This window comes from Melopsittacus undulatus, chromosome 5 (genome assembly GCF_012275295.1).
Source record: "Melopsittacus undulatus isolate bMelUnd1 chromosome 5, bMelUnd1.mat.Z, whole genome shotgun sequence".
Lineage (NCBI taxonomy): Eukaryota > Metazoa > Chordata > Aves > Psittaciformes > Psittaculidae > Melopsittacus > Melopsittacus undulatus.
In genome coordinates this window covers 42,637,477-42,665,433 of record NC_047531.1, presented here as the reverse complement: position 1 = coordinate 42,665,433, position 27,957 = coordinate 42,637,477, and the positions used below count along the sequence as shown (strand labels likewise).

Here is a 27,957-nt window from a genome sequence, read left to right as displayed (position 1 = left end):
CTATCTCCTGCTGGAGTGGAGAATCACAGCGTTCTGCATGCCATAGCAAGAGTTCAAAACATTTTGCAGCTGTGAAGCACCAGCAAGGCATCAATAACAAGCAGCTGTCCAGGAAAAGCAAGACAGTCCCTTCATACTTACTGAGCCGTTGCTTCCCTGCCAGCCTGCAACTCTTGTCTGCAGGGCAGCTCTCCTGGCGTCCTGGTCCCTGGACTGAAGAAGAGGGGCCTTTTATGTATTAGCATCGATCAATGACTCCTCCCCTCTTCTGTCTCCTACTCTCGATCCACCCCCAGGCTACCACCTTCTCAGTCAAAAACATTTCCTGCCCACAGCAAGGAAACCAACAAGCTCAAGGAACTGAGCCAAGAGGGAGAGGAAAGAGCCAGAGTAGGTACCAGGGGCCATGTCCAGGCTGCCTTTCTGTGCCCAGGAGCAGTGAGTAGGAAGAGGTCTGAGGACAAACGCTAGTCTTACTCTTTGCAGCAAGATCCCTCTCTCTGTCACCCCTTTCTTCCCTAGCTGTGCTCTAACTACAGCTGTGCTACTGGCAAGGGCACCTGTTCTTCCACAGGGAGCAGGAGGCCAGAAGCCTTCTCCCATCTGCTTTCATGGTCCTTTTGCAATTGTCTGGTCTCCCCTCTTAATAGCAGGCTCATGTCAGACTGAAAAGTCACTTAACAAAGGTGTCTGCTTTCGGAGGCAGCTCTGAAACCTCCAAAAGTGACAAACCCCAAGAGGCAAAGAACTGTCTTACACAAACCCAAGCACCCTCGCCGCTCACAGCAGACCCACAGTGCTGGACAACATGTCAGACAATCTACATGTGCTTGCTGGACTGGGTTATTGGCTTTCTAGCCCTGCCTGCACCTGAGCCAAGAGCACACAGTGCACCGTGCTGAGATGCTGAACCCATGTGAATAGCAACCCACAGCAATGCTCCTTCGCTCTGAAGAGATCCATGCCTGGTGCATGCTGAGCATGGGTGTTGCCACATCCAGTCCTTAAGTAAGGGTAGGCACAGCCCAAGAGATGGAGCTCAGAAGCGGTGAGATGGAGGTGATGACCAGCTGCAGAATCAACGGCTTGGGAGGTTAAGAAAAAAACCCCGTCACATCTATTCACTACCCAAACAGCTGGTGATTGTAGCTTATCTGGTCTGGAAAGAGATCAAGTATAGCCTGATTCATAGGTTGCAAAATTACTTGGTTGCAAAATAAAAACTATGGTGTTAAAGACCCACCAAATGATTCAAACAGAGGTGGGATTTGCTGCACTTCTGTAGGACACTTTGTCACGTTACAACTAACACATTCATTTTTGATCTGTGTATTCTTGCCTGGTTCCCAATGAACAGTGAGGGATTCCTGTAGGATCTTTAGCTCCTACAGTGCTTGATAAGGCTGGGGAAGTTCAGACCTACCTGTGACAACAAAGGTACCATATTACATGTGTCCTTTTGCAAGCAGCTGTTGACCCTCAGAGTCTGACAACAGTAACCTTGAGCACCTCAAGGTATAGTGTGCATGATCACGAGCCACATTTGAAAAGCAGTGCAAACATTTCTTTCCCTATTTCACCACTCTTCAGAGACAGCTGAATCTTCAGTCCTGTGACATGCTAAACCCTGTAAGAAATCACAGCCCAGATCTGGTCCTCCTCATCTACCTAGACACTGGAATAGTTTTGCCCCTAGTGTCATCTCCTAAGTTTTTAATTAAGTTCAAGAAAATGGACATTAAAGCCAAAATTGTGAGATGGTAAGGAACCAGGCAAATGGGGCAGAAGCTTGAACAGTGAAAAGAAAAAATTTTGAAGAATTACTATTTTTCATGGGACTAGTTTTACTGAATACCTCCATTAATTACTGGATTAAAAAGTGAATAATTGTTGAGAAAGTTTGTTGATGACACCAAGTAAGAAAGCAATAACAGTGGAAAAGAGGCTTGAGCACACATACAAGAGGAAAAGGATGACCTAGAAAGCTGAAGTAACAGAAAGAGGAAAATATGCAATGGTGGAAAGGAAAAGTCTTCCATGGGGATTAGCAGTAAGAATCCTGCTGTAAATTAAGAGCTATAAATTGAAAGTAAACTGGGAACAAAAGAAACAACTATGAACCAACAGTCATAAAAATGATCACAGAATACTGATTCTGGGATGTCTACTTGCAATGTGCCAGCAGAGATGGGCATCTGCTAGTGCCACTGGACAAGATAACAGGGAGACCTCAGGAGGAGTCATCTGTATAGCCCAGGTCACTCATGTCCATGGAAAAAAAAAATCCTGTGGGAAGTGGTATAGATGAGGACTAACAAGGTGAGGTGATTTGCAGTCACCCCCAAAATGAAAGGCCTTTTCACCATAGCCTGTGGGAGTCACCAAGCCTCTCCTTCCCAGCATTGTCCACAAGGCTTTTCCAGCAGGACAGTGGACTAGTAATCAGGTTCTGTTTCCAGTACTCCTCCAAGGATTGTTTCAGAATCCACAGCTCTCATGTTTAGCAGAAGTCCCATTTCCAGCCTCTCTGTCTTCAGGGCCATAATCCATATCCATGTGTCCATCACTGAGTGCACAGCTCATGACAGGAAGGTTTCAGCAAAGTCACTGAGAACTGCAGCAAGGGAATAAACCCTATCAATCAGCTCTGTGACAGAGCAGAGTTTCCAAACCCAGGTTGCCCAGAGTGTCTAGTAACTGGACTCATAAATCTGGACAGCCCTTTCCCAAACCCACAGCCTGCTCCTGTGTTTCAAGACATAAGTTAGTCAATCACCACATGGTCTATGGCTTAGGAAGTGATTTCTCAACATGATAAACAAATGCTTTTTGGAACAGCTAGTTCTACAGCACATGAGAAAACAAGACTGTTATTACTTTTTCATTTAGTCCTAAGTAATACCTAGGAGCTGATCCAAGAAGCAAGTATAATTGAGCCACTAAGTAACAGTGTCCAAGTATCCACAATATAATTAAAGTCAACAACCTCATGGAATAAATTGTGCTGAAAACTAGCATACTGACACTAAGCTTTAGAAAGAGGGGTGTTTTTTAAACACAGGAGCTAGTCAAAAGACTAAAATAAAAATAAACAGAACACATTAAAAGAGCTTGATATGCATATCTGAACATGTCTTAGCTCTGGCAGCAAACTCACTTAGCTACCCGAAATTAACCCTGAAACGATCTCAAAAGCTACTTCAACCTGGGAAAAACACAGATTTAAACATTTCAGACTAGATTTAAAACATTCCAAAGATTAAAAGAAAGGGGGAGCACATAAACAGAAATATCTAGTTTCACAGCAATAAAAAAAAAAATTGTTTTAACATAACTGAAATGATTCATTTCCATTTCAGTGATGGGATGGGAAGAAAAGAGTAATTTCATAACAATTAAGTGGGGTTATTTTCAAAAAAAGTATTTAAATACCTATCTTTGATATCTGTTTCCATTTCCCCCTAAGAAGAATTTTGTTCCCAGCATTACAGCTTTGTGCAAAAATAAACATTTCTAGTGTAAAAACACATATTGGTTCTAACTACAACTTCTAACAAAGTGAATCTGTGTACAGTTTTGCAAGTATTGTAGACACCACCTTTTGTAGAAGTATTTTTGTATTGTAGAAGCTTACAGATAATATTGGTCTCCTGTAGCTGAGGAAGGTTCCCCTGCCAGCTCACAGCTTTTCTTTCAATGTTTTTTCAATGTTTTTGGCCAGGGTGCATTTTAGAAACTCCCTTTTCCATCCTATGCAATGACTTCCAGTGCCTTTCTTTTACCCATGGATGTGGAACATACCTGCACATTTAATCTGAGGGATGTCATACTGGACTCTGGGACAACTAGTTGCCCAGTATCCCAGTGCCAAAGAGCAGGACTGAAATTAAACCCCATGAAAAAGCTCAGGTCCTTCCTCCCTGACTGAAGCCAATGATGAGAAGATGATTCTTCTACCTGCAGTATCCTACAGAATTTAGGCCTGTGTCCACATTAGACATGACCACAAAGATAGGTTTCTGATTAGTGAGCTGTAGGCTTAGTTTACCTGGTTCATAGGTAAACTGGGGAGGTTTTTAGCCACTGTATTTTGTTGGTGGTGGCATATGCTTAATCTGTTGACATTCTGAGATTAGTGGCCAGACACAACCTCACAGCCATGGTCTGTAGAGGTGTGATTCTCGAAGTTACTCCTAATCCATCAGACTTCAAAATGAAGTTCAGTGTCCTGGAAAAATCACAGTCTGGATATAAATGTCAGGAGCATTTGGGGTCAGCAGTTCAGTTGAGTGAGAACTCATTGCTCTCCATTTCTGCTTGGTGCAAAAAGTGAGCCTGGCTGAAGCCTTCAACTCCAATACTTGACACTCTCCACTTGGGTTAAGGTAACTTAAGTTATGCTAAAGAGTGATGCTCTATTTGGCCAGGACTTTCCAGAACAGCTGTGTTTGGCTGAAACAATGAAAGATTATTACTGGTAAAAGGGAAGTTCATGAGCACAGAAGACTAAAATTCCACAGAAGCCAGACCAAATTTATTTAATACACTGAATAAAGCACTAAAGCCTTTAGGGCTAAAAGCTAACTCTGTCCCTTCCTTTGGCTTCACCCCACCCACACATGTCCACATGCACTAATCAGACTATTTCTCTTTCTGTCTGGAAAGGAAGGAAGAGAGAAGGTAATGTTAACATTATTTGGATATTGAAAAAATTGGCAGAGGTTCCTGTGTAGGGATGAAATAATCCATGTAAGTAACTAGAATTACTTGTATTTCAAGCATCCTATGAAAAACTGAGCAAGCAAAAAAGTTGAACTCTGACACAGCGTGCTTCTGGGATGCACTCTTACGGGAAAGGAGAGAAGAAATCTCTTTTCTACCCCCATCCCCCTCACTTCACCACATGAGCACAAAAATGTCCTGACCTGATTCATTCTTTGAGATCAGATGAGATTTACCCATCTTATTTCCTGTCCAGACATGCAGAGTGACAAGAAAGCAGCTGTGGTTTCACTCTTTTCATCCATCTGGAAAATAAAAATAACAATAATGTCTCTTTTTACAAAACCAAACTTAGATAGCATCTTAGATCAAAAAACTGACAGTCCTTGTGAAAACAAGATTGGACTGAAACGTGTCTGTTCAGACTGTTTTGAATGAAGGAAGCCACTGATATATTTACAAGCATCCCTGTGTTGTTATATCTTTGATTTATCTCATGTTCAGTATCTATACTAAGATAAATTTTGTTTTTAGTAAATAAACAACATTTTCTGTGGTACACCAAGCCTCTAGTCTTAGCCTCTCTTGTAAAAACCTGACAGAGTTTAAAGGAACGCTATGGTGTAGGGTGAAATGCATGATACCCACTTAATTGTGAAATGCTGTTTGTGAATGTGCTGTTTGACATTCCTTGAAGCATGTAATCTGATTACTCTTATCTTCCTGTGCATAACTACAAATTATATTGATGTTCCTAACATCACAAGTTAACCAAGTCATTTGACTTGATGATCTTCCTTAGCAATTAATTTCACATATTAATTATATGCTCTTTGGATACATATTTATTTTTTATTTGTATAAAAAATAACAATTGCTTACCTTTTATCAAGAAATTTTGTGTTCTCATAAAGCAGGAAAGAATTTTAAAGGGAAAGGAAAGATGCAACAGAACAATTTTTATTGCTTCTCAGTTAATTTTAACTTATTTTTAAAGTGGCATTGAACTCTAGAAGTCACCATTTTCCAAGGGATGTTTTGTCATTAGTGGTTATAACTTCCTTTAAGTTGCAAAAGAAACATTAAGAATAGTATAAATGGAGAACAAAGAATAAGTTTCAGTGTGGAAGCACTGAGAAGAAAAGCGTAAGAAGGGCTACAAGAACAGCACATACTGATGGCACCTAGATTAACATATCATCATCCCAACATATTGACACATGGATCTTCTGGGCTTCTTGGCTGGGACAAACAGAACACTATTTAAAAACAAGATATGTCCTAAAACATGGGACAGAGTAAGCCTGAAACATAATAAAAGGAAAAATTCAAACCACTAGAGATGGTGGTGCTAACATAAAATATAAGATTGAGCCATGAAATACCTAAATAAGAAGAAAAAAGGCAATGAGATCTAAAGATACTCAGAGGTGGGGAAAGATGGAAAGACAAAAGACCACAGTCACTGCCAGCCCTGAAGGATGCAAAAGAAGCATCCAGAATAAGCATATGGCTGTCAAATCAAGAGAAACCCAGGAGACATAATGAGGATTCCAGAGCCTGTGCCTTGAATCTTCTATGTGACTGCAAGAAAACCAAATATCATGAATAAATGTATCTTGGTACTTGTGAATATGTGGTTATGAGTGTTAGTCTGCGTGAGTGAAATCAGTGTCACTTAAATAACCTTCCCTTTCTGTCTCACACTGACCTTTGTTACTTCAGTATTGCAACATGAAGTACCAAAAGGTAATGTGAATACTTTTTATTATGTCCTCAGTATGGAAAAGTCTTCATCCCAAACCATCTCCCATCATTCTGCAGCTTTGGAAGTGGTCTGTGCGGTAAGAAGCTTCTTTCAGAGCTCTTTCCACTTTATCTTATGGTCCTGTTAGCCAGACACTGGGAGGAAACCCAAGACAGGCAAACAAGAAAAAAGAGGAAGGCATCAATGCTGCAAGCATACAGTGACCTTGGATTTAACATCCTCCCTCACTTGGCTTGGTCAATGTTGGATGGGGTCTGCTGTACTGAAACTAATTCCCTTTATTCTCTACATACAAAAAAAGGATGGCATTTTAAGAATCAATACAGGTGCCAGAAATCACATAAAATCACATATATGACTTATTATATCTATCAGTTCTAAAAGCTGCTTAGAGCTTTTTCCAGAGCAGGATGTCTCAAAATTAAGACTCTTGCCAACATAGACACTTTTGCCCTTCCTGGGCTTAAGCTGATGATTTTTTTTCTGGTATTTGGATCTGTTTACAGTACTTACTGGAACCAACTGGCCTGTATTATTTAGGATTTCTCTTCTTACTGCCTCCCACCTACAGCTGTGCCTGCACTGGAAAATGTTGCTGTCCATTTATCAGCAAAATACACTGCATGAGTCACATATTGGGTACACAAATGTTTATAATCCTGCTGGCTGGCTAAGCCTAAAATTAATGAGGACATTATTTAATACTGTACATTTTCCTAAAGTGGACATTATATGAGAATCTCTGCTGCACATATATTATTTACCAAACACCTGCACACATCTGTAAACAAGCCTTCCACCACATCACTTGGCCAACCATTGCCTGTCACTTCAGCTCTTTGAGGTAGATACCTTACCTTCTTGATGGTCATTTCACTAGTGAACCTGCTGGAGGATTCAATAAGCAAAATACCAATACTACTCAATAAATAAAACACATTCACTAGCTCCTAAAAAGACCCTTTTCTATTTTGAGACCTGAGTGTACACCTGAAATGAACAGCTAATTTCAGTAAGGACTGCAGTCAGGACAGTCATTTCATTACATTCCCCCAGGGACCTCATTAGGGGTAAGGTCCTGTTTGTGACAAGTACTGTACAAACCTCAGAAGGGAGAGATGTGGTTACGTGCCTGTCCTCACCCCTCCATAGGGGATGAGGCCTGTTTGGTAGCAGCACCTTCCTCAGACAAGGACCTTCTTATCATTGTCTGACTTTGCCTAGCCTGGGGCTTGGTGATGACAGAAGACACACATGCATCCCAAATTCACCCACTTTTCTAGTCCCTGGAACTCTTCTGCATTACCTGTTCTGTCTGGCCCCTTCTGTGCTGTCACTCCAGTGATAATCTGTTGCTGACCCCCTGGGTTTCTGCTAAACAGATATCTGATTCCATAATACCTTAGCTGGGGAGATCTTGAGATAGTGAGAACGTAAGAAAATAATTTATCACAGTGGGTTTGCACTTCATTTTAGGAGTTTGATTCCCTTAAAAGTGTACCCACAAAATGCTAGTTTTATTATATGCCTTAGATTGTACCCAAGAGACTTCCTCTACAGCAGCCAGACCATTTGTTAGTAGCTTGGAGACATGAAGGATGTGTTTGCTATGAGCTTTCTACACTTCTGGAGTTTAGTATGAGTTAGCTTTCAAGGATAGGATCCACTTCACAGGTAGATGTGTAGAACCATTTTAGATGCTCTAGGATGTGACTTGCGTCTCAGCTGTGTTTCCAGAAGAGTGCTGGCCTTATCTACATCTTGTGTGCTAGCTTTATGCAGATTCCAAAGCATCAAAACCAGCACTAGTTGCCTGTGCTTGGGCTAGTGAATCTTAATCCTGTGTGTTCCAAAGTTCTTTGAACTTTCACATTTACCACAGTTTACTGTAACCTCTGTATCCTGTTGTCCTTAAAGTTGGAAGGTCTGAGCACTTCAGAACTCTTCAGGTAAAGCATGGCATTGTACTTTGCTTAAACTGAGATGTACATGTTTGGATATTGGAGCACAAGTCAGTCTGGTTTTCCCGATCAAGATATACCATTTTCTGTTCCGTGCTCTCATAAATTTGAATGTTTTGATACAACAGATGAATTCAAGAAGCAGTGTCCAATTTTGTTTTTTATTTATCTTTTTTTGAAACTTTTCATAGGAGAAGTATTCTCATCTTGCTGATCTAGCTGATGACACTAAACTGGGAGGAGTGGCTGACACACCAGAAGGCTGTGTTGCCATTCAGTGAGACCTGGACAGGCTGGAGAGTTGGGCAGGGAGAAACTTGATGAAATTCAACAAGGGCAAGTGTAGAGTCTTGCATCTGGGGAAGAACAACCCCATGTACCAGTACAGGTTAGGGGTTGACCTGCTGGAAAGGAGTGAAGGGGAAAGGGACCTGGGGGTCCTGGTGGAGAGGAGGATGACCATGAGCCAGCAATGTGCCCGTGTGGCCAAGAAGGCAAATGGCATCCTGGGGTGCATTAGAAAGGGTGTGGTTAGTAGGGCAAGAGAGGTTCTCCTCCCCCTCTACTCTACTCTGCCTTGGTGAGGCCGCACCTGGAATATTGCGTCCAGTTCTGGGCCCCTCAGTTCAAGAAGGACAGGGAATTGCTTGAAAGAGTCCAGTGCAGAGCCACTAAGATGATTAAGGGAGTGGAACACCTCCCTTATGAGGAGAGGCTGAGGGAGCTGGGTCCCTTTAGCTTGGAGGAGACTGAGGGGTGACCTCATCAGTGTTTACAAATATGTAAAGGGTGGGTGTCAGGATGATGGAGCTAGGCTTTTTTCAGTGATATCCAGTGACAGGACAAGGGGCAATGGGTGTAAACTGGAGCATAGGAGGTTCCAAGTTAACATCAGGAAGAACTTCTTTACTGTGAGAGTGACAGAGCACTGGAACAGGTTGCCCAGGGAGGTTGTGGAGTCTCCTATGTTGGAGATATTCAAGACCCGCCTGGACAAGTTCCTGTGTGATGTACTCTAGGTTACCCTGCTCTTGCAGGGGGGTTGGACTAGATGAGCTTTCGAGGTCCCTTCCAACCCTCAGGATTCTGTGATTCTAGAGGGGGGCACCATCAGTAAAAAAGCTGTGAAAGTGTTACGAGGAGCTCTGTACAGCCACTGAGAAGAGACATCTGATGCAAGGCTGAAGTGACAGCTGAGATCTTGGCTTTAGCTCCTTCTCTCCTGCCTGAAAGTAAGCTGAAAGATTGCTTTGGTCAGGCTTCTGCCTCCTCCGTGCAGCACAGCACAGAGGCACAAAGCTGACCTTAAGCTGCTCCTGAGAAAAAGGCTCCTGCTGGCTTGCTGCTGAGGCTGTTTGCTGTTCATCCCTGCCTGCCTGGTGGCTGCTGTCTTTCATTCTTGCAGTCTGCTGAACTATGTGACCTCCCTGAAAAGCTGCTGGGCCCCAGGAAGGGTTTCTTCTGCACTGCTGTCCTGCAGTTGCTCCTGCAGTGACAGGAAACCCCACCACCTGAGCCAGTGTCCAGCAGTTGCAGTGGAGAAGAGTGTCTCAGGAGAGGAGGGAAAAGGATCTTTCTTGACAGCCACTGGGCTGGGATGACCACTGTAAGCTAACTCACACATGTGCCTGAACTTTTGATTTCACCAGGCTTTGATTTTGTTGCTAAACCAAAATGAAGTAACAAAATATACCTGTGGGCCTGAACAGGTAGAACACAGGGATACCACTTAACTAGCTAGATTTAAATCCCCATATCAATGTCTCCAAGGTATCAGAAGGAAAGGAGGGTGCCATGGCCATGGGAGTATCACAGAGAGGGACCCCAGCTGCTGGAGAGAAGAGCAGCAGGAGCATGCACAAAGAAGGCCAAACAACAGGGGAAAGCAGTTGCCAGTATCAACTGCATAACCAACCAAGCAAAGGTCTTGATACCCTGGAGCCCATCTCAGGACCCTGGCTTCCTCACTCTCTGTTTGGAAACATTCTGGGGCTGCTAACTTTGCCATTCCTCCCAGCCCCACCTCTTGCTGCTAGTGGGAGCTTTTGATACTTTTGTCAGTGAGGTGGGGAGGAGGGTCCCTGGGAATTCAGTAAGTGGGTGGTGGGGCTGGGGGATAAGCAGAGGAGAAGGGTGCTTGTCTGGAAATGGAGTTCCCCCACACACACAGAGCTTATCCATGGTGTGTCTGTCTGTTACAGAGAAATTCAGAGACAGATTTAATATATTAAACATAAACCAACGCCACGCCTTTGCCTGATTGTCATGGCTAGAAATAGAAGCCAACCGCTTCAGGGGCTTTGAGTTTGTATGCTCGATGGATTCCCAGCCCAAGGTAGATGTTCAGCTAACTCCAGCACAAATCAAAGGAAACACTCCTGCTTGGATTTTCAAGAAGGGGGCATGGAGGTGAGTTAGAGAACATTGGTGCCATAAAAGGCAATGGGCAAAAAGCAAGAAGCAGCTCTCAAGCAGCTCATCTTGGAAGGGTTGAGGGTCCCAGCAAGGTTGTGGAAGCTTACTATAAGCAGGACCACAGTATCCCTGGCACAACATTTAGTCTCACAAAGCCAGTAGCACCATTTCACCTTAGAGACCACTGCCCTGCTGTCAGGTGTGTTTGAGCATTTGGAAGTGGAAACAGGACAAGCAGACACAGGAACCACCTCATATTTATAGGAACAACTACAGAAATACAATGCTGGTAAAGCAATTTCTCAAATGTCCTCTATACACTTATCTTAATTATTAAAAGAAGGAGGGTTCTATTGTCCTAGAATACAGAACCAGACCTACCAAGAAGTCCTTCACTGAAATACCAGTTGCAGGACTCAGACTGCTAACAGAAACCTCTGGGTAAACAGGGCCCCCAGGGCAAGGCAGCTAATTCATTTCCAGATGTTGCCGAAGTCTTGCTTCATCACAACTCTGATCCAGGATGCCTGGTCACTTATCTTTGCTATCCCTTGGTATGGCATATTTGCTCTTTTTAAAAGGGAGTCCCTGCGGCACGTGCACTGTGGCAGGCATCTTCCCTTGGGAGCAGCAGGGTTATGCTTGGGAAAGAGCTGCCTTCAGAGTATGGAGTGAGCAAAAAGAGAAATAAAATCATAGCAAGGGTCAGTGGGTCTGTTACTCACACAAAGTCAGGAAGTCAGCCACAAGAAGAGTACTTTGTACCCTTGAAAGTCTCCACACTGCTTAACAGATAGCACGGCAGAAGGAAGAGACCCTTGTTTGGGATACTAAGAACAACCCTAAAGAGGTAATTCTTAGGTCACCCTGCTTCTGCCTGCTTCTCTGTGGGAGGATTGCATCTTTCCAGAATGCTCCGCATCTCTATGCAGTGGTGGTGAGTTATCAGGTCACAGGAGAGATATCAAAGTCCATCCTGTCTCCGTGTTAGGTAACTAAAAGATGGAAGCAGCTAGAAGATCCATTAGCTGTGGCAGCATCCAGACTCCTGGATGCCAGAACAGACCAGTGAAAAGAAGACTGACAACCATTTAAAGATTATGATCCTGTGATATAAGCATTGCTACCTCAATTACAGAATGAGAAATAGCCTTTCACTTTAACAATCCCTTCCTTTCTGCTACTGTCTTGGCAAGACAAAATGTACCAGGCAGAACTCATTCACATTTTCCTCTTACCTGCCATAGGCATTTTTTAATATGCAAAGATATTTTCTTAATATCTTTGCAACAAAATATTTAAAATAGAATACTATTTCATTATCTAATAATTACTGAGAGTGATATTATGAAATTAATGTGCAACTATCTCTTCCTGATATTTTCTTAACAAAGTATTTACTTTACTGCCAGAATCTCAAGAAGGGAGAAAGCCTGGAAATATTGCTACAGAAGGGGTCTGAAATCCAGGATGCTCAGGGATTCAAGAGAGCACTGCAACTGCATTGGGAAGGCCAAGTGGCAAGGGAGTACATTCCCCTGAAGCCTCCATAAGGATAAGGCAGTTGCTCCAGGAGGAAAGCTGTCACTGGCAAAGAGTGAGAGATGGAGAGAAAGCAGTGATTCAGATCTGTTCAGCTTCAGCTGTGCCAAACTAAGGCAATCAAAAAAGGCAGCCTTTGATTCATGGCAAAAGGCTGTCATTTCAACTTATGGCAACAGCCATTGGGAGTCATGGGGAGATGGAAGGTGAAGAGAAACTATGCCTTTGTGCCTAAGGGTAAGGAGATCTGGATGCAGGAGAACTCTCTCCAGCTCTGCCCATAGAGTTCCTCAAACAATCTGGGGTAAGTTACTGCCTGTCTCTTCTGTTTCTCATCCAAAGAACTGAAATCATTAGCCAAGGAAAATAAAGTCTTGATTACAATGGGAAGTCATGAAATAGCCTAGTGTCAACTCTGACGTTGAATTCCAAAATGAAAAAAAATACTAGAGCACAACAGATTTATACGGAAAGTCTAATACCTATATTTTAAACCACAATCTTTTTGGCATACAGCCCTGTATTATTCAGTGGGGTAAGAAAACAGATTAACTTTTTTTTTTTGAGGTTATTACTCTATTGATTTCAGTGATGAATAGCAACAAATCAAAACCAGGGAAACTACAAGATCCCATCCTGCTCTCCTGGTAGCTGAAGACTTGTCATTTCTCTGCAGTACCCCACACAGATCAAGGAACCAGGAGTAAACTGCACCAATTCTAATTATGTCTTCTGGTACCTATGGAAGTAATGACTGTCTCAGACCTGTCAGAAAGTTACAAATAGCAATACTACCAGCACCTCAGCGATAGATAAAAGGCAAGATAATGCTGGTGATGTAGGCATTATACAAACCACATGACATGACTGGTATAGAGTTACATAAAGTACCTAACGCTATGATGGAATGTGCACTCTGGCCTAGGAAGAGGAGGAGACATGTAGGAGACATGCAGGGTATATAATACTTAGGCATACACTGGGATAGGAAGAAACCTGGAGGACACACAGACCATGTGTTTAGACTGGAAAGTGGATAGATCTGGCTTCTCACCCTGTACATGGACTCCTTCAACCTGGAGAAATATGCTGTTTGGCACCTCATGGGACTAGCCTGCCTATCTGGATCTAATGTACCTTTAGCAGAGAAGGAAGAAATTCAAAGGGGAAGAAAAATACTTTCTTCTTCAATGTGCATCTTGTGGCTTTGCAGGTTTTTCCATTGAGAATATTCCTCTGATATTTCCTTAGTGACTGAGCCAAAACTGGTCAAAGAGGTACTTGATTCACAGCCCCAGAAAAAAAAAACACTGTTATGTTTTTCTCTCCATCATTATCAGTTCCCTGTGGTACCCACCCAGAACCTTCCCTCACTGACCATTGCCTGTCCCTTGCCACATCACCCCTTGGACAAGCTCTTTCCTTCTCCCTGACCAGCCTCTGGCTCTTGCCTGCCCTCCTCTTTCACAGTCCTGCAAACCACTTCCCCAGTTGCATCCTTCAGACAACATTTCCCCCTCTTATGTCAACCTCCCCACCTCTTTGCCAGCCCATGGGCTGCTGTTAGTGGTACTGAGGGAAAGCCATCCTGAACAGAGGTGCAGAGTGACTAAACCCTGTGGTCTCCCTACCTGTAAGAAAGGGTTTGCTTCTACTATTGCTGTCTGATTTATTGGTTCATCTTCCTTCCAGATGAACAGAGGTGTCAAGACATCTGTGCCCTTCATCCTTTTATTACAAGGAGGACAATATTTCCTACCATATCTTACACTAAATCTTCACCATTTCCTCCCCCACCTAGGACCCAGCCCTCAAGTTTGAGGAAAATATACTTTATGCCACCACAACAGTTCAGAAGGATAAACCACAAAAATGTTAGCCCCTTGCTGAACCTCCAGGTCTTTGTAATATTCTGCTTTCGAAGGCATTTGAATCCTTTCTCACCAAGAAAGAATATAAAGTTGCATCTTCCACAGCACAATCCAGTTCCCTGTTCCCTGTGTTAAAGATGTCAGCTCTCACAAGCATCTGCAGCCTTGCTTTGCTGTCAGGCAGGCTAAGCTGCTCTCTTGGCTATTTTGAATGTCCTTTGATTTAAGGCACTCCTGCAAAGCAGGGGCTCTCACACCATGGTACCTCTGTAAAGGGTATAAGAACCCCTCATTCTTCCCTCTGTCAGTCAGTCTCCAGCACTTCCTCCCTTAAAAACGCAGCCTCTCTGGCCAGCTCAAAACATCTGGGCCAAGTACATCACAAATTCAAGTCAGAGGGATAACACAAGAGGGACAAAACCCAAACCAGAACAACAAACGAGAGGTTGCCCTTTCATAATATTATGCCTCTGGTTTCTACCTTGGATGCTCCCCCACAGTGGCTAAGCTCACCAAAGCTCCATTGCAGAAGCCTTGGAGCACAGGTATTCATGCTGGCTCTACCACCACTGTTGTCTGTGCCCAGGGCAGCCTGAGCATAGCGCTCCAGGGCTGCCTGTGCTGTGCAAGTCCCAGAGAGTATGGCAGAGCCACTGAAGGAGGAGGAGGCTTTTCCTGTGGCTGCCTTGTGGCTCCCAAGGTTGTTGGTTAGGTGCAGAGCTCTGGAAAGCACAGAGGGAATGAAACTCCTCAATGTACATAAAGCAGCTCCTGAAAAGCTGTCCCTACAATTAGCTGTGTACACAGCAAACACGGTCAATGGGGACATTGCTCTTGGTCCCAAGCTTGTTTGCAGAACCAGAGCTTCATTCATGTCCTGTTTTTTTCCCTCTAGCACTGAGGAAGAGTCACGTCGCTGTGCCCAATTCCTGCAGCTACTGTGTTCACACAGGACCAAGACAAGAACCTCAGATGCCCATGAACCAGGCCGGTTCCCCCGCACTGTTTGGTCTGGACCACTGATGGTACATGACACTGGAAACATTTACAATGTCAAGGCTTCTCACAGATGTCTCCACAGAAGATCTTACCACTTCACCTTACTACAGAGAAAGCAGTACAACCCTTCCTAGGGAGAAACAAGCTACAGCCATAAAAAAGAGCGATTTTCCCATGTAGGGAAAGCAGAGCATTTGCTAGCAGGCACTGCCCTGTATGTTCTAGGACTGATATAAACCCAGGAGTTCAAAACCATCACGTACCACTGACATGGGATGTTGGAAGGAGTTTGCTCTGCCTGAGCTCTGGGCCAGTATGAGATGAGCCATGTCTGATCCCCAATGCTGTAGTGTGTGACAGAGTCTGGGATGAGACCCTGTGGCTCCCCAGTGTTTCAGAGGGGCTGAGCCCTGTGCTCACACTTTTACGCAGCCATATGGTCAGAGACAACTGATCTTCCCACCACAATGCCCTTTGCTCAGGCACACACAGACCTGGCAAGCCTCATGCATTACACAGGGAACTCCACTGCCAAAGTTTGGACTTCATTCATGCTCTTCTAGTCCAGCACTATAACCTCAGCCCATACCATGGGGCTCAGACACCAGCCGAAAGCACCAAGACATTCTGACACTTCAGACTTTGGCCTCCTGTCCTCAACCTCCTTCCTGTACTTCTGCAGACTTTCTTCAACACACAAAAGCCACAGGAGCATCCAGCAGGTTAGAGGCATATATATTACCACAAGACACACGCTCACCCAAGAGGTCATCTGGTGCAGACAGCTCTCTTCTCTGGCCCTACTGATGGTGAAGGCCTACTTTGGTCTGCTCAACAATAGCATCTCCTGAGTAAACTCATCAAGCAATAGAGAAGCTGAAGTGCAGCTACATGATGCTACCAGGCAAGGCCCCACATACCAAGGAGTGCCACTGAGCAGCAGTCTCCACTTGCAGCTCCAAGACTAGCATGCAAATCCAGGGCACCAAACACAGCAGCAGGTATGTGACACTGAATAGTCTTGTGCTTCAAAGAAAGACACTTAAAAGGCCTGCAGAAATTAGTCACTCCAGCTGTCACATGAACACTACACCCATGGACCAAACTTTATGGCCTTGTAGGCTCCAGCTGATGATGGTGACACATCCTCTTCTGGGACTACATGCTAGCAGCACAAAGCACTGTGAAATGGCTGCTCAGAAGAAAGAACACCAAAGCAAAACGATTTTATGGGCTGAGGACAGGTGCCTCCACTTTTACCAGCCCAAAGAAATAAATATGCAGAGCGTAATGCCTCAAACTCACATCTCTCTTTACATCTTCAGTGTTACTATCCAGCTGTGGCCAGAAGCAATACTACATGTTCTCAGGGGCCACACACAAAACAGAAGTTAGGGAACACTCAGCTGTGACAAGAGGAGAATTGAACAGAGGTGGTTTGCCTCTCTCATCTCATCGCTGTTCTGCTCTTTTCTGAACTGGCTCATTTAGGAAACAATTCTTGGCTATTTGTTGACCATGGAGCTTCTAAGACCCCATATTGCCCACCACCTTGCCTCTTAGGGGATAGCTCCCTGGGCAGGTGAACAGTTGCCCAGCCTTGCCAACAAAAGGCGCAATCCTGTATATCGTTTTGGTCACACCACTCTTCCTTGGAAATGTGCAGCAATTTTGATTCCCCATACCAACTGTTGCAGCATTGGACTTGCTTTAGGTAAGCAGAGTAGAAGGGGCAGTAGAGCACTGAAGGAGCTGAGTCCAGCTGCAAAGAAGACAGAGCCTTAGGTTGATGGGAGGCATCTGACCCTCATGGATGAAGCAAGAGCTAAAGCAGGGCTGGCACCTGCCTCTCTCTTGTACTGAGAGCCTTCCTGCTATGGCCCTCATCATGGTGGCTGCCACTTACTTTGCATCCTTTCCAGCTTCTAACTTCTCCCTCTGTGGTGGGGAGCTGTGTTTATCTCATTCACAAGAACAACTTTCTATTCCCAGTTCTTCCCCTTGGACCAATCCCTGCAAAGGGGCCAAATGAGGTTTCTCAGCTCTACTCCTCTTAGGCTCCCTGTCCCAAGCCAAGTCTCTCAAGCCCTGAGAGACAATGCAGTCACTGTTTGACAGAAGCATCCATGCTTCATGCCAAAGGATGCTCAGCCAAGTATGAGGCAAGCCTACTGCATGAATCTAGTACAGCAGCAAATGGATGGCTCATACACCTTGTCTGCAAAGTCCCCATCCCCTGTATGCCAGCACTGGGTCCTCTGAGGGATGTCTGAGGTCAATACAGACATTAGTCTTCCTCTCTAATGTGATGTAGAGATATCCCCTACCTTGCACTGCAACTTCCTACTGCCATTCTGCCAGAGCCCCCATTCCTCTTAGCCTCAATCTGCGTCTTAGTCTCATTCATTTTTGCTGCACCAGCTCAGACCTGCCGTACCCAGTGCTATTCTGATCCCAAACCTTCACAGAAATCTCTCGTCTTGCTGAAAATATCTGTTGACGATGGGTACAGTTCCATGGGGAATGATTCTTAGCAACCAATCTGATTGGTTAGGCATTTCAAGCCTCGTGAAATTCAGAGAAAGGAGATTTTTGAGCTTACTCACTCAGAAATGCACAGGCTTTGTCCTTAAGTGAAAGACATGGGGAGTAGAAAATCACATATTTGCATAAAAAATCAGGCTATTCACTTTCTGTTTTATTTAGTAAAATAAATGGAAAAGTTCATGTGACATCAAGCAACCCAATCTGTTCCTAGTGTCAGGAGAGGCTGACGGTGGAACTCAGCATGGCACCAAAAGAAAAGAGAATGAGGGAAACACCTTTGTGAACTATATTCTTAATTTCTGATATTGGCACTTTGCTGTGTCACAGAGCTGTCATGGAAGGATACAGTGTAGGGTGATACCAGAACTACTGGAGTACTGAGAAAATGAGAGCCGGAGACAGCAAATGAGAATGGAGAAGAGATTCCTAGAAAGGACAGACAGCATATATGTACATGACATAGAGATGGGAATCCATGACTGACATGGTCCCATAATCCTCACATCCCAGGAATTCCTGAGCTGTGGGCCTCAGTGAACTCTTCATATACCAGGAACAGTCATCCTGATGGCTGAGAAAGAATCATAGTTCCTCATTGGGAGCCTTCTCCTCAGGTTCATCTTCACCCTAAAACACATTAGAGGCATGAAATCAGTTTTGATGTTTCTCAGTTTCTTCAGCATAATGATAAAAGGAAACAAACCAGCTTAAATGCCTCTCCTGTCTATGCCACTTCCCTGCATATTCCATTTCAATTGCACAATACAAGGTACTGACAACAAAGCCTCTGTGTTATAGGAAGATGAACCTTGACAGAGAGAGCTCTTTAACACTGAATGAACATGGAGATTAAATTGTCCCTCTACCAGCAGAGACCTCTTGTTAGAGTTCTGAGCCTTCATCTGCATACTCTGTTCTGTGGCCGCCTTGATAAATTTCTTTCCTCTCCCTGCCACTCCGTCTCTGACCCTCTCAGGTACTGCCTTCCTAGTGTCCAAAAGCACCCTTCATTCTGTCTCCCATCTGCTGTCCCCAGAAAATAGATGCTTCACTGTCACCTTCATACAGTTGCAGAGGTCAGTGAAGTCTTCTTGCTGTAGACTAGAAGGCTGAAATCAATGAAGAAAGAAGCTCTGCAAAAACATCAATTTCTGCTTTCCTCTAGATACATTTTTCTGATATCCAGGTGAAATGAAAATGAAAGAGGAGGTGGCAGGGCTGGGGAGGAGTTCAAGAAACTGAAGAGAGCTTGATGAGCAACAGCATTGTCCTACAAGATCCCAGATTTCTGTAGACTGTACAGAAGTTCCCCTAGTTCCCCTTTACCTTCTCCATTCTTTCTATGAAACCATTACAGAAGTCCTGTACACGCTCAACGGAGACTTCATCCAGAGTCAAGACGTCCTGCTCCTCATCTGGTGCGTTGAATATAGCCAGAGCGGGCAGCTGGGACTTCTTCAGTTTGAAGAATGACACTGTTCGTTCATTGCTCTTCAAATTAATGTCTACCAGGATAAAGAGAATCTGTGATGGAAACAGGAGAGGAAACGTAAGCAAAAAGGAAATTGAGAGAGAGAACAGCTCCCCAGACAGTGATCATATGAAGATTAACAGCAATGTTTTTATAAAGAGTTAGAGAAAGCCTACTATACTCTCTTAGGACATCACTTTCCTCTGCCACTACGTAACTGCTCCACACAGTGCATTTTTCTGTATTTTATCAAGTCCAGTCTTACACTACCAAATAAAATGTTTTCTTTCATCTTCTTTAAAAATATATCTACACTATGGCAAGACAGCAATTTCCACTTTGATTCTCTTAGTAGCTGAGGAAACAAAATGTCTTTTATCTTAGTGGCACATGCAAAAAAAGCTGACTCGTCTCCTTGCATGATGTTTGGGTAAGATCACATCCATGGAGAACCACAGTGGCAGAGTAGAAAGGTGTTTTGGTGTGTAAAACTCAAACTCAATTGCAAGAATGTGAGAGTGAAGTATAGGGCAGCAGGAGCCTGCAAGGATAAGAACATGAGAGCCAAACACAAACATTTAAGTGAGCTGCAGTGAATAGAAATTAAGATGCAATCATCTAGGAAACAAGTTGGTGGCAAGACACCAATGTCCATACAGCCCAGCTCAGTGGAGGTTGTTCAGACCTGAGGAGAGAAGCCCAACAATGACTAAGCCAAGATAAGAACAACATACAGTTTTCTGGGCTCATGAATAGACCTGGAGAGCAAGATCAAGCTAAGGGTTAGGATTCTGACATATGATTCACTGAAACGGGTTGCCCAGAGAAGCTGTGGCTGCCCCATCTCTCGCAGTATTCAAGGCCAGATTGGACAGGGCTTGGCGCAACTTGGTCTAGTGGAAGGTGTCCCTACCCATGGCAGGGGGGTTTCAACTGGATGAGCTTTAAGGTCCCCTCCAACCCAAACCATTCGTGATTCTATGATTCAATAGTATAGATTTCGCAGAAACGGTGAGCAGCTCCATGGTTTTATTTTAAGAATAAGTTTCAGCTGAGATCTTACAAGTGCAGTAGGAATTAGTATAAATTTAAATAGTTTTAATCTGAAAGATTAACACTAAAATATACAGCTATCCCAAAGATCTTTGTTAAATTATCTGTTAATGCTACATGCAAGTATTCTGTACAAATTTAAAAATAAAAACTACAGCAATTGAAAAATTTAATCAGTGACCTGATTAAATAGGTTCCCTTGGCTGCTGACATCCAAGTCAATGAAACAACCAACTAGCTATTGTGCACCATTTTAGCTTATCTTTATTCTGTGCAGTCTACTGGGCCTAGCATATTCAATATACCTATGGACATGGATATGACATAACTTACACAAAAGCCAAAAAGAGTTTAAAAAAAGGAAAATAATGCAATGTGAAGACGATGTGTCTGGTTCCCAGGCTGTGACTCATGGTTTTCTTTCTTTTAGATCAAGAACACACAAGTTAATTCAAAAATTTTTTATTCTCTAAAAATAAATTTGGTAAATCTCAAATTCTTTATTAAATTTGTGTTCTATAAAAAAAAAAAACAAATATATCTGGAAACTTTCCTAGGAAACAGCCTATGGGAAGGATGGATAGTTAGGCTAGGTAAGGTTTAACTCCGGTTAATCACTGCAATACAGAAACAGGAACAACACTTCTCACTGGATATGTGGTATTTATCACTTGCAATGTTTATTCCAAAAGTCAACTGTACCCCAAGGAAAACAAGCTAATGAGAAGACAGGTTGTGGAAACTTCTCCCTGAGTGCTAAATTCATCCTTTTCCAGGATAAAACACTAAATAGATTAACTAGAGAAGGGCCACAAATCTAAAGGTCTCAGGTCTAAGCACCCAATATAGGAAACTTTTAGCTGGAGCATCAGTATTTATATTTTAGGGCTCTTCTTCCAACTAGCAAGCTGGAAACAGAGGCCAGTGTTGGAGAGAAGCACATTCAGAAGGTTGGTACAGGATATGGTATCACATTTTCACCAGTTCATTCGGCAGCTTTTAGGTTTCTCTATGAAAGATTCACTAGACAGCAACATTTTTTAAATCAAATGTTAAGCAAGAAGCTAAAAAAACCCATTTAGAATATTTAGGTTGTTAGATGTAACTTTCTATGCAAAATATCCTCCACCTTTAGAAAGATGGTAATACAAATAAATATCAGTCAATATTCTTCACTTTATCAAGCTTCCAGCCTTTGTTAAAAATCCCCAGACTAAAAAGCTGTACATACTTTATCTATGAATACAGAGAATAGAGTAAGAATAAAAGAATAAAAAGGTTGGGGTTTAGATCTCCAAACATCTTCTTCCTTACAAAAGAAAACAAATCCAAAAAAAACACTGGCCCCTCAGCTAGAAAGGCTGAGATGTCATCATTCGCAGTTCCTGACTTGGATCTCTCTAATGATTCACACTTGGTTCATGGAGTTACAGGATGCCAAAGTATAGCAAAAGTTTCCTTCCCCTCATATTCCAAAAATACAGGGGAGATGGCAATTGCATTTGTCCACTGTCACTCAAAAGACAATACCTTAATGCTTACCCTAAATTCATTTTAGAATGACACATTCTTGGTAGGTGTTGTGATGTAGGATGAATCCTCCTTCAGCAAACAGACGTGCACCCTGCACTGGATGTGCTCCAGGGGTCCTGCTAAGACCTGTGTGGTCTCAGAGTCATACCTGTGAGGCAGTTTGTAAGGTGTGTTGGTACTGAGGCCACAAGTATTGCAAGCTTGGTCTCCTCAGCAGCTGGAAACCAAGCAAGTTTCTCAGTAGGGGCATTTACATGATAGAAGCCACCTGGCATTTTCTCATGAGGAATTTATTTTGTTCAGAGATTCCCAGCCAGCTCCAATCACAAAGAATGAATGCAGTGACCATGGAAAATTACACTGGCCATGAGACAAGAGTTACCTTGCCTAACATCTGACAACCAGACCTTAGTCTTGTATCAGTCATTTACTAACCTTTGCAATAAACGGTGGCAGACACATTATTCCACCTATTTTAGAAGAAAAGAAGGACATGTCCTTCCCTATCAGTGCTGAAAGGAGCCTAAAGCCTTTGCTCAGACAACTTACCAAAGCTGTAATTCATAAAAACATATCCCACTTATGATGCCAACTGTCACATCACTGCTAGAAACCAGGTAGTTCCATCCCAGACAGAAAGTTCATTTTCTATTTCATCTTATCCTGTACAATATCTGGGTTTGCTTTGGTGGTTTTTTTTTTTTAATTCTGAAATTGTTTCTATGAAATTGTTTAATTTTGTAGCAATTTTCTTGCCTGTGTTCAGAGGTCTGCTGCTACAGGCAGTGAAGGATCACCTGCACAGATGAGGAATTCCTGACACAAATTCTCCCCTACAACATGAGATTATCTGTGCACTGTCACCTACAAATTTCTCTTTTAGAAAATTTTGTACAGTGGTGCCATCTTGATGTCTTGACAGCTTGATTCCTGGTTGAGTGCTTTTAGAACATCAAGTTCCTGCTAAATATTAAGATACAGAATGATGTTGTTACCCAAAGAATTAAAGTGAATTGCAAATAGCACTGCAGTGGTAGAAACCATTTGGCGTTGCTTAGTTTTTCCTCTAACAAAGATAAACAGGAAGGATGATCCAACCTCATGTCCAGTGTTTGGCTTTGAGCTTCATGAAGCTGTAACCTTCATTCTTTGAGGAGACTGTATAAGCAAAAATATTATATTCTGTAGACTGAGTAATTTCTTACATAGCTTGCATAGTACATCAGAGCAAAACAAAAATATCAGTCCTGAATTCCAAAAAAAAGCAAGCTATAAAAACAAGTTTACTGCCGATATCTTTAAATGACATAGACAATCTGTATTTACAGGCTCCACTGGTTATGGCTAGACAAGACATCTCTAAATATTATCTCTCTCAGTTCTGGGGCTATCAATGACTGACAAGAAAAATCAAAAGTGCATGAATGACTGTCTGAAAAAGAAGGGGCAGCATCCTTTCATTTCCACGGAAGTACTCCTGAAAGGCTCTTGGGAGTTTCTCAGAACCCATTTCTAAATAGGCCTACATATAAAGCAAAAGGGACTTTGCAAACATCTCTGTCCAAATAATTTTGACATTGCAAACCAGTTACATTAGATGCAGCAAAAGTTGCCTTTGTTATTCCCAACATCACCTTATTGAAACTTCTGCAAACATCCATGAGGTATGCCAGCTGTAATTGACATGTTATGCTCTGATACTGTGGAAAGAAAATTGAAGATGCTTATGCTAATTTGGCTCAGCAATGCAAACCCTGACATTTCCTTTCCAGTAGAAAGCCTGGACTCTTGGCAGTACTTTCCCTAATACGCACGTTTGATTGCAGTGGGATCCTTCCAAGAAGGCTGGTGGATTCACTTCTGCAGCTGTAGCGCCCTGAGCTCTGTCTGTTCACTGTTACCCACCCATAATTTTTTCTCAGCATCTGCTAGAAAAGTATCATATTCTTAATCTTGTCAGCTCTTGCTGTCTTGGCATCATCTAACCTTTGCATTTCCTCTCCATCATTTTATAGACCCCAGGTTCCATGATAAAATCTAAACTGCTTTCAGACACTGCTGCTCACAGTGACATTCAGGCTGTTTTCAAGTAAAAGTCCTCACCATACAGACTCATGGATCCTCCAGTTGAAAATCTCAGCTTCCTCTCAGGCAAAAATTAAAAGATCATAAACCAGAGATGAAGGGACTATAATCCAGGAACTGGCAGATCAATCATTTCCTCATGATCTATTAACAGTTGGACTTCATGATCTTAAGGGTCTTTTCCAACCTAAATGATTCTATTTTCTTTGGTTTTCTTCACTCTTTGGAGCCAGCCACTCAGCAGGAGCAGTTCCACTTCATCTCTCCATCATTGCAAGCAAGAAATTTCTCCTTTCCCTCCAGATAGTAATGACAATGACAAAGACACCTCTTCTCTTAGAGGAAAGTAGAGATGTGTGAAAGGATTGGTACCCCTTCTACTGCTTCGGAGCCATCTTGAGGCTCTGTTTGTGTTTTGCACTGGCTTGTAAAGAAGTTGCAACACACACCAAGTCTCCCCACTCTGTTCTGGCACTCTGCAATCACTGTAAAGTGCTGATGGATGCAGTGGTACATGCTCAGAGGGAGCCTGAACACCTCTCCACTGCACTACAATTCCTTGCTTGAACCACTGACAGCACTAATCCTTCAGCATAAACAAGCATTTCTCCACCAGCCCAGGCTGTGAATTATTCACTGGTAATTCTGAATAAAATTCAAATCAAGGATCTTGCATCTGTTTGCACATAATATGTGAGCTGCAAAAAGGCAAAACCTACTCAATACTTTACTTGTTTTGAAGTAAACCTGAGTTAACTTTGTGATCCTGACAACAGGCAACTCCACTTAAGAAAATTAGCTAGCAGAGATTTCTGTGATATTGTTCAGTGACTGCTTCTGATACCCAAACTGATTCATGTCTTTCTACATGTCAGAGCAAGGGACAAACCTAAGTGGACATATTGTTCTGCTTACTCCTTACTATCCAGATCTAAGACCCAGAGGGGTCCTAGTTCTCTCTTACTGCTTTATAAGATGGCAACACAGATCACAATTTACTCCTCAGTGGCAGTCCTTTGTGAAAAACTATTTATTAGACTCTAAGTCGTTTCATCTACATGTTCTTCAGTACCACTGCAGTAGAAATAATAACTCAAATCCCCACATCTTTAATCTCTATTTTTACTGTGGGAAACTTCTAGACTGGGAAACTTGCCTGGATGAATTAAAAAAAAAAAAAAAAAGATTTGGCTTGCTGGCAATCCATAATTTATCTGGACTTCAGTACATTTTATCCAATGTTTTGTGAAGTATTTCTAGCAAAATTATTCACATTTTCTCAGATCTAGGCATGTCACATGAAGAGAAAGCTAGCTGCACTTGCACCAGCAAAGGATAGTGATGCTAAACAGTAATGTGTTATGTTGGAAGAGATAGCTGCTTGGAGTGGGGAGACCTGTATTAAACTCTGCTGCTCATGGAGGACAGTGCTAGTGGTGTTACTATAACACACATCTCACATGAGATGGCTGTGATTTTTCAGATAAGCAAGTTTTCTTTTATCACTAAGTATTCATTAAAGCAAAACACTTCTGAAGAGACCTTTTTACTTTGATGCATGGTTTCCAGTGGGTGGGACAGATGGCAAAATAGTCTTGCCGTAAACAAGTCTCAAGACTTTAGAGGGCGCACAGCTCCGAGGTAGCCCCTCCATTTGAGGATGATTATATACTTAATTTTTAATCTGCCCCTTCAGTACCACAAACAGATGCATGCAGATGTTTATATTCTCAAACCTTCTCTTTCCAGCTCCACACATCACCCAGGAAGATTTCTTCCACTGCCTCTCAGCTCAGCCTTCCCTCCTGCTGTGATCTTCTGCCCCCCTCCCTTCTAATCTTCTCCATTGCCCCAGATGCATTCCTTTGCTTGCCAGTTGCTTCCTCTGTACCATGAACACAAATTCCCCTGTAATCCAGCTCCTGGCAGAGAATCAGCCATGAGATGTTTACCATTTGGGGAGTTTTGACCACAGTGGGGTGGGAACCAGGCAGAATTTCTCTGAAAGACATCATCTATCCCATCACCTTAGTGTGGGAAATCTGACAAACCTATTTGCAACTCCTTTAAAAATAGTTGTTTCCCCAGGATACAATCAGAAGGCTAAGGGTTAAGAATCACTGTGACACTAGTTGCTATCAGTGGTTACTTATATAATGCTCCTTGGCATCTTGCAGGCTGTGTATACAAAATCATCTCTCACACCAGTGGAATGCAGTCATCACCAGACTGAAGCGCAGCAGCTGTTTATCATCTCCTAATACAAGGGAACAGAACTGGACCAGAAGCAAGGAAGTACATAATGTCCCACTGAGGGAGCAGAGGAGCAAGATACAGAGGATATTTTCCCTACAAGGAGGAAAACTGGCAAAAGGTGAACAAAACCAACCCATCCACTTATTATCCAACCAATCCTCTTTTCCTGCCAGTTGGATTTGCTCCTGTAATCCACAGAGAAGGAGATAATGCCATCCCTATCCACTGAAAAAATCACTGCTCTCCAAATCTGTTTGGACTTACCTTTCCCTTGAAGAGTTCTGCTGCCTCCCGATATCTGCGCATTTCCTCAGGGTACTTTGGGGATGTTTTGTCTATGACCAGGAGAAGGTGAAGCTGGAACGAACTCTGCATCACACCTATTGCTGTCTGCCACCACAAATAGAGAGAGAAACACACACACAGACAAGGAGACTGAGAACATTCAATCTACATTGGTTGTAGCACTGAAGGGACGTTGGTTCTTATGTCTCAGCTTAGATTTCTTTGCAAATCAGCCTCCCAAAAAAGGGATCTCTTAAAGCAGGAGGGATCCAATCTGGGTGCTCTGTGGAAGTACTTAACTTCATGACTTTGTTTATGCCCAAGATGAGAGTCTAAAGACCACCAGGATTCATCACTGGCCTCAGGATAGTCAGTGACTAGGAAGGGAGACTTCCTGGATACAGCAAGCTAAAAACTAGAGGGGCAAGGAAGATGAAGAGGGAAGGCCAGAAAACACTGAACATAAGAGTGTCCTGAATGACTGAGATCCAGCACCTGGACAAAATGGGAGCAAGAAAGTGGGAAGGATTTGTAGTGTCAGGGTTGGTGCCTTTTCTTATTTCTTTAGCATTAAGCTGTGTGTAGGATGGGGATGAGTCCAGAGTTTCAGCAACTCCAGGGCCTGGGTATTCCAGAGTGCTCAGGGTTAAAATTGTCTCTGCAGTCTCATAGTGGGAGACCTGGAGCCAGCTGTTCTTCATTGCCTGGGTAAGAGCCAAGTGGGCAGAACACAGTGGCCCTCTGTGAAGGAGACAGTGCTGGCACTGCCCAAGAAGGTGCTGCACCATCTTCAGGCACTCACTCATCATTTTGCTCCTTCCTCTACCCGCTTCCTGCAGCCCTGCAGCCTCTCCCTCAAACTAAACAGCAGCCAGACCAGAGCTGCTGCCTCCCCCGTGCCACTGAAACCACAGAAGTGCAGACTGTGCAGCTCCCTGCCAGCAGGAGAAAAAAGTTTCCACAAGCTCCAGGAGTAATAAGGAAGGGGTCAGGGAGTGCACACTGGCAAGGGCCATGAATCACAAAGCATCTAGTTGTTGAGAGCCAGCACTCTGCCATTAGCCTCATGTTTTTGAGACATTTTGTATCCCTTCACATCTCTGGTGGTATGTGGATGGGGAAGAGGAGAGTAGAGGGGATGCAAAAGTAGGCTGGAGAGCATTAGACCTCATGGGAGAGGACAGGGTTGAAGGTGAGGGTGAAGCCACCCAGCACCAAGGATCATGACAAGTCTGGGCTGAGAGAGAGCAGGGCTGGAGCAGCAGCTCCTCCTGCAGCTCCACACAAAGGTGTGGCTGTCCATGGAACCTTGTGCAACAGCGATCAGCAGAGCTCATCAACATAGCTGGGTCACATCTGACTCTCCTGGAAAGCCCACAGGGTAAGCATTGCATGAAAATGCATGAAGTATGTGGGGGAAGCAGTAAGGGCCCCAGGATGGGGTGAGAA

The 27,957-nt window shown here is 43.3% G+C and overlaps 1 protein-coding gene across 1 annotated transcript in view; it reads right to left on the bottom strand.

Annotated features, from left to right (window-relative positions):
- Nucleotides 1-27,957, bottom strand: part of LOC101870224 (endoplasmic reticulum resident protein 27) — a 42,785-nt gene that overhangs the window by 5,795 nt on the left and 9,033 nt on the right. Inside the window, 2 exon segments of the mRNA XM_034063412.1 lie at nt 19,152-19,349; nt 26,488-26,613. Of these exon segments, the coding sequence (XP_033919303.1) occupies nt 19,152-19,349; nt 26,488-26,613 (324 nt within the window).